We start from the raw sequence: 7,312 nt of genomic DNA on the forward strand, positions 1-7,312 counted from the left end.
AATGGTCCTGACCCATTTCCCATAGCAGGAGATTAATGAAACTTGGCACAGTTATTAGTCTTTCTCTTCATAGGAATCACCCAGAGTTATGCATTTCTCCCATCGTTTGATGCAGCTCTGGACACCGATTTTGTAGGACACCCCAGGTTGGTCCTCCAACTGATGCCTCATCAATGGCACAAGAGGGACGACCAGGTCTGGGAGCTGTTTCCACAGACTTCCAGCCACGTTTGAATTCAGGATGCCAGCGTTTTACAAGGTCATATGATGGGGCATCATCACCATAAGTTTCATTTATTTCATCAAAAGTCTTCTTTGGTGTGCGTCCTTTCAAATACAAAAACCGGATCACTGCGCGACACTCAACTGGTTCCATTTCACACCTGGTCCATTTCGCACCTGACTAAGTTCAAACACCAGTAAATCAGAAACCACAATTAGTTCAGAGCTGTCTTTTGCAACATAACCCATAGAGATATGAATTATTACACATACAAAATTTCATTTAGATCAGACAACTGGAAGTGGGTCAGGACCATTACTTATTGCACGCCCCTCGTATATACTAGTATACTTTGGTATCTTAATATCTAACATACACAACCTAAGAAAATATTTGGGTGCACCCTGTGCATCCACGGAAAATAATTGGGTGCACAGCTCCAATTTTGGGTGCACCTGGGTGCACATGCACCCAGTATTTCGAGCCCTGAAGTGTAATATCCAACACAAAAATTTGACTCACCCAAGTTTTTGACTGAAGAGCACCAGTCTTTGTCAAGGAATGAACAATTCACTGCTGTCATGCCATCACGTTATGCAGATAGCACACGTGACTGAGTAAGCAGTAGGTCATAGGTTGCAGGAGTCTATGGTGCCCACCGTCCCTGTTCTGGTCAGCTGGTTTGTTCAGTCTCGCCAGCATTGTTGAAGGCTGACTGTTGCAATTTAGTTGTCTTGCCCAGTCTCATGTGAGAAATTTATATAGAATAAATTGTCTTCCTTGCTCTTGCAGGTGGACCCAGTAAAGCTGTGGAAAACCGTTAAGTTGGTTCTATTCAATCAGTTCATTGTAACTGGCCTCGTGATCTTCCTCACTGCGCCGACCCTCTTCCACTGGAGGGGCATGCCGTGTGGCCGGGAGCTCCCGTGGTTCCACTGGGTCCTGGTGGAGCTGATTGTGTTTGTGCTGGTGGAGGAGGTCATGTTCTACTATTCCCACAGGTCAGTCCCACTCCTTACAAACATGTATCAGCCACCTCCTACTCTTCTATTAATTACACTATCATGGGAAAATTCCAACCCATCACCAATAGGTAACATCACATCACATCACCACCTCCTCTACTACTCCACTACTCACTCTCATAGGTCAGTCCCACTCCTTACAAACATGTAGCAGCCACCTCCTACTCTTCTACTCACACTAGTCATAGGAAAAGTCCAACTCCTCACCGACAGGTAACATCACATCACCACCTACTCTACTACTCACTCTAACAGATCAGTCCCACTCCTTACAAACATGTAGCAGCCACCTACTACTCTTCTACTTTTTTTCTATTCAATTAAAACTTCAGCCTTTGAATTAGCAGCTGACCTTAAGGGTGCTGATGTATGTCGCTACTACTTGGCAATTAACCTGTGACATGTTAATTCCCCAGACTGCTGCACCAGCCTGCTATGTATAAGCGGATTCATAAGAAGCACCATGAGTGGACAGCGCCCATCGGGATTGTGGCTGTGTATGCCCACCCTGTAGAGCACATCCTGTCCAACGTGCTTCCTGTAGCTGCAGGTAAGAACCTTTCTCACCTGTACTCCCTTGCAGACACCTGTTCCTGTACACAACTGTAACTGTACTCATCTGTATCATCTGTCACAGATGATACAGATGTATGAATTACAAACCCTTTTCATCTGTACAGTAAGAACTATTTTTGTCTGTACCTTTTTTTATCTAGCCTTTTGTTTTGTCTGTTTGCTGTACTCTGTTTGTTGTAAATTTTGATTGTATCCTTATTGTATCCCAGTACAGTAGAAGCCGCTTAATTGCACGGCCTATTTGCCAGTAAATTTCGTGCAATTATCCGACTGGTGCAATAATGCGAAGTTATCTTGCTTGACCGCACTGTTTGGCGATTTTAGGATTCCGTGCAGTTAACAGAAGTGTGCGTTTATCCAGTGTGCAATTAACTGGCTTCTACTGTATTATTTGTATCTTCTAGTGTAGCCTGTCTGCTGTACCCTGGCTGTATCTTATGATGTTTGTTGTCCAGGTCCTATCCTGATGGGGTCCCATGTGGCAACCGTCTGGCTGTGGTTCTGTCTGGCTCTCACCACCACGTCCATCTCCCACAGCGGCTACCACTTCCCCCTGCTGCCCTCCCCCGAGGCACACGACTTCCACCATGCCAAGTAAGTACAGATGAACTTGTTTATAGCAACCACTCAGCAGCAAAAGTGGTCATTGTAGGTATGAAGTCACTGTAGAGGGGAAACTTGTATACATTCTATTGTTTTAATGAGCTTACTCAGTGCAAGGCCACATGGAGCATTTCTGGACACTGAAATAGTGCTCACTGTTGCAGCACTTCTCCCAAAATCAGAAACATCAAGCCTAGGAAAGCTAGACTGACTTACTCGATACATGAAGCAGGGGTTACGAAGGCTGCTCAGGAAATTACCCACCAGAATGGTTTTGATCCACATTGGGAAGGACCCCTACTCTTTTCGAATGGGTTTCAACAGCCTTTAGGCATAAAACACCAGCTTTGCTGGCATGCTTTGTGGCAGCAGCTGGTGATGTTACATTGAATGATCTGGCAAACCTAACCTTTGCACATCTTACTGCAAAACTCCTCAAGCCAAACACATGACTCCATTTGATACCTTATCCTCACCTTGTGATGTTGTTGCTCCCCAGGTTTAACCAGTGCTACGGTGTGATGGGTGTTCTGGACCGTCTGCACGGGACAGACGAGCAGTTCCGCCGTAACAAGGCCTACGAGCGGCACATCATGCTGTTGGGACTGACCCCGCTGTCCTGGTCTGTCCCAGACAAACCCAAGGTCAGCAAGGAGACCCTGTCCTGCCGCAAGATGTCTTGTCATGAGTCTTCCTGCCACCAAACGTCTTGCCAGAGTCCCGGAGTGTTGACATGTGGCCAGGCCGAAGACAAGAACGGGAAGACAAACTAGTAATACAAGGAGTCTATACGTCAAATTAATATATGCTTATGCGTATCAATGCAAAACCTAGTAACATGTAAGACAGTACAAGTGTGTAACATGTACCAGTGAACAACTTAGGAACATGTACCAGAGTGATACTGATCTTGAGTAATATGTACCAGTGTACAACCTAGTATAGTAACACATTCTACTGTATAACTCAGTAACATGTACCACAGTAAAACTTGGTAACACATCGTACAACTTGGTAACATGTCCAACCTAGTAACATGTACATGTACATGTACTACTGTGCAGCTTAGTACTAGTAATGTGTACTACTGTGCATGAACCTGAGCACAACCCAGTAACCTGCACCAGCATCCAACCTTGTAACAGGTGCCAGTGTACAACCTATAAACATGTACCAATGGACAACCTAGTAATGTACCAGTGGACAACCTAGTAACTTGTACCAATGCAGAATCTAGTACTATACCAGTGTGCAACCTAGTAACTTATCGTCTTGTACAGTCTAGTATAATTACGAGCACTAGTAACTTGTGTAAGAAAGGAGTAGAAACAGAAAGAAAAAACATGTCGACACCCGGGATTGAACCTGGGCCGACAGATCACAAACCAAGCAGTGCTAACCACTACGCTATAAAGGGCTGACCAACCCATTGGCATGGTTGTTAGGCGATACTTAACCCCCCCCACTGTTACACTTGTAGTGTTGTACCAGTGGACAATCTTGTAATGCACCAGTGGATTACCTAGTAACATACCAGTGGACAACTTTGTAACATGTACCAGTGGACAACCTTGTAACCTGTACCAGTGCCGTGGTCAACCTAGTAACTTTCCAGTAGAGTCAACATACCAGTGCACAACCTGTAACTTGTAGCAGTTGACAACCTAGTAACGTGTACCAGTGGACAACCTAGTAACATGTACCAGTGGACAACCTAGTAATGTGTACCAGTGGACAACCTAGTAACATGTACCAGCGGACAACCTAGTAACTTTCCAGTAGACAACATACCAGTGAACAACCTGTAACTTGTAGCAGTTGACAACCTAGTAACATGTACCAGTGGACAACCTTGTAACATGTACCAGTGGACAACCTTGTAAGCTGTACCAGTGGTCAACCTAGTAACTTTCCAGTAGACAACCTACCAGTGCACAACCTGTAACAGTTGATGACAACCTAGTAACATGCACCAGGTGTGGACAACCTAGAAACATGTACCAGTTGACAACCTAGTAACGTGTACCAGTGGACAACCAAGTAACATGGGCAAGGCACAGTTGTTCCCATTTTGAACATGCTATGTACATAGAAGTTGTACACCCAAGGAGGTTATAGCCATAGAACAACACACTGGACTATTGTATGCACCTCTTAGCAGCAAATCTTGTGCATAAATAGGGGTGGGTACCAGTACAGAAAATCCAGGTCTGGTTCAGGTCCAGAGGATCAGGTCCAAGTCTGGACCTGAACATGGACCTGATTCAGTATGTGAAAACTTGTGAATGGATGATACTCAAAACAATGGTCCATTTCGCTACAAAGAAATCTGGTTTTTGGAGTATCCGACTCCCACTGGTGTTTTAAAATCGTACAAGGCTAACTACCTCTGTACAATTTACTTGGTAAATGACTATACATTCTACTTTGCTCTTGCTATTAACCTTGACCGATAAGCCCCAAAACGTGTGAATGCCTGATCATATAATCTGTTTATTTTCCAATAGGTCCAACATCCGGTCTACCAAATTTTTTCAGGACCGGTCCAATACGAAAAAAAAAACGGTTTTGTACTGGTACACCAACCCCTATGCATAAGTGTACTCTGTAACCTGTGGCTGTAATGTGACTTTGTGCCAAATGGTAAAAATAAATGCTGCACTTCTAGTGATGGGATTTACAGAGTCATGGTATCTGCATGGGCCCTTATCATGGATAGCTGCTATCTATGCTTGTAAGTTATCTGCTGGGTCCTTCTATATTACAGAATACTGTTACCTTCTTCCTGACCATCTCGGAAGGTAGTATTAAAATTCAGGAACAAAATGGAGCTTACCGTTTTCAGGTGTTATAAAGCAATGGATCATAACATGTACAAACTTTTCACAGATTAGAATCCATCTTTCCTCTGACTGCATGGGAAGGTCGACATGCATTCCTTCTTCCTGGCTTTGATTAACTAAAGATTTGATTCATAATCTCATCATCATCATATAAGTCTAGATACTCTGATGAGAAACATGGAAACTGGCACCAATCAACAAGTACTCTGGGCAAATGTTCTTCAGAAAATTCCTGTTAGGAAGGGGAAAAGAGATTTGAAATGTATGGTTGTGAATATGTTTTTCATAAATCACCATATGAATCTAAGGAAAGTTCATTAACTCCTCTGATTGGCTGCTGTAAGGCTGCAGTGCTGTGATTGGTGTCTCGTGATATGATTCGCTCTGATTGGCTGATGGAATTCTCGAACCTGCGCTGTGGATTTGAAAACACCGCGCGACCGGAAGGGGAGGGGAGAGCAGCCAAACATTCGTACCTGCGCCCAGGGAACCTGAAAACAATAACAATATTGCACCGTCTTACAATATTTACCTCTATCTGACGTGCCGCCCGGCATGAACGGAAAGGATATGTGCGACTGAAGGTAAGTCCAAAATATGCTCAAAATGTCGTGTCGACGTCCCACAGTGAGACTGAGAGAACGCGTCCGCTACACGACAGCTGATCAGAAACAAAAGTGCACTAGGTGTCTCAGCCTTACATGTATGACCAAGGGGGTGAAAGAAATTATGACTTCGCTACGTTTTTTTCTCAACAGGTAAGTCAGTAGTATCATGCTTTCATTTCCGTATCAGTCCCTCGCATCACCTCCACGAATGTCGTGTCTCAGTGACGTTTCGTCATCTGCCCCCCTCCCCCAGCAACTCACTACGCAGTTACGTTGTGGAAAGGAATTTAGTCTTGCTGCCTTGTACCAAGAGGTTTTAAAACCTTGCTTGTACGTGACGAAGTTTTTCTATCTGTCACTATACATTTTGGTATCATATAGCTAGTATACTCAATGAACGGCCATGTACATAGTCACGTCTTTTTTTGTTTTTGGTTTCTGCACGTTGCACTTTATTTTTCCTCACGCCACCGGCCGCACGGACCTGCACCTCACCTGGATGTGATGCTCTAATTATGGGCTTTGTCCAGTACCCTATTGAGATGAGATTGAATGCATGCCAAAAGTTTTTGAGCTGAAGCTCAACCCCTATTTTACATACACTACATCATGTACTGAGCTGAGTGAATAGCACAATTTTCAGCCTTCCATCAGATAAAGCCTACACTGTAGCTGGCAGCTGACTATCTTCTTGCATAAACTAAGCTTTGTAATGCTTGTTTCTGCATGTTGCTTTTGCATATAACAAAATCTTGTAACTAAAGTTATTCTTGATACAAAGTCTGTCCTGTTTATCATTGAATGCTGTTTACATTTCCCTCATAATCTGTGTTTTCTACAAGTTGTAGGACCTGGTATGTACTTTGCCTAAGGACATGCAGTCACAAATTCTCTGCTATATGCAATGTTTAACTTGTGTTCAGTTGACATGATCTCATGACTTGTTGTTTAGTCAACATACATTAAAGTATATGATTAATTCATGGCTTTCCTTTCACACACCTACAGGTGTTCCCATGGCATGCTGTGGATGTCAGCATTCCATCATGTAGAGAAAGAAACACCTGTGTGTTAGAACTTGCCCTTTAATTTCATCACACCTGGACTGGAGGAAGAGGCAGACCATGTCAGTGTTTGAGTGCATGCAGAGAAGACAGTATGGGTATGAGGCGCCCCCTAACAACATTCTCATGAACTACGCCTCTAGAAAAATGCCCCTTCTTTTTGAGGAGAGGGAGTACCATTTGGGGATGCTGAACAAAGTCTTTGCTGCGCAATGGCTATCAGCAAACCAAGTGGTCTGTGCAACCAAGTGCAATAAGGTTGGTTAATGAGCTGCTGCTTATTAACCATTAGTGTATGCTAAAATATGTTTGAGAAATTCAACAATGCTATGTCTTGGTGGAAAAACTAAACTTTACTTAACCAACACTA

The 7,312-nt window shown here is 43.7% G+C and overlaps 2 protein-coding genes across 4 annotated transcripts in view; both read left to right on the top strand.

The window, feature by feature from the left end:
• The window catches only part of LOC118404214 (fatty acid hydroxylase domain-containing protein 2-like), a 7,307-nt gene extending 2,212 nt beyond the window's left edge, over window positions 1-5,095 (top strand). Inside the window, exons 5-8 of the mRNA XM_035803245.1 lie at window positions 1,016-1,224; window positions 1,665-1,798; window positions 2,280-2,418; window positions 2,927-5,095. Coding sequence (XP_035659138.1) covers window positions 1,016-1,224; window positions 1,665-1,798; window positions 2,280-2,418; window positions 2,927-3,200 — 756 coding nt within the window. The 3' untranslated portion in view covers window positions 3,201-5,095. The remainder of the gene's footprint in view (window positions 1-1,015; window positions 1,225-1,664; window positions 1,799-2,279; window positions 2,419-2,926) is intronic.
• Window positions 5,096-5,668: 573 nt separating this feature from the next.
• The window catches only part of LOC118404194 (DDB1- and CUL4-associated factor 12-like), a 6,444-nt gene continuing 4,800 nt past the window's right edge, over window positions 5,669-7,312 (top strand). Inside the window, exons 1-2 of one of the 3 annotated variants that reach the window (XM_035803228.1) lie at window positions 5,669-5,854; window positions 6,887-7,200. In XM_035803228.1, coding sequence (XP_035659121.1) covers window positions 7,003-7,200 — 198 coding nt within the window. In that variant the 5' untranslated portion in view covers window positions 5,669-5,854; window positions 6,887-7,002. Of the gene's footprint in view, window positions 5,855-5,998; window positions 6,029-6,886; window positions 7,201-7,312 lie in introns of those variants that run through there. The other 2 variants (XM_035803222.1, XM_035803236.1) reach the window with 2 other exon arrangements.

The sequence above is a fragment of the Branchiostoma floridae genome, chromosome 2 (assembly GCF_000003815.2).
Source record: "Branchiostoma floridae strain S238N-H82 chromosome 2, Bfl_VNyyK, whole genome shotgun sequence".
Taxonomy (NCBI): Eukaryota; Metazoa; Chordata; class Leptocardii; order Amphioxiformes; family Branchiostomatidae; genus Branchiostoma; species Branchiostoma floridae.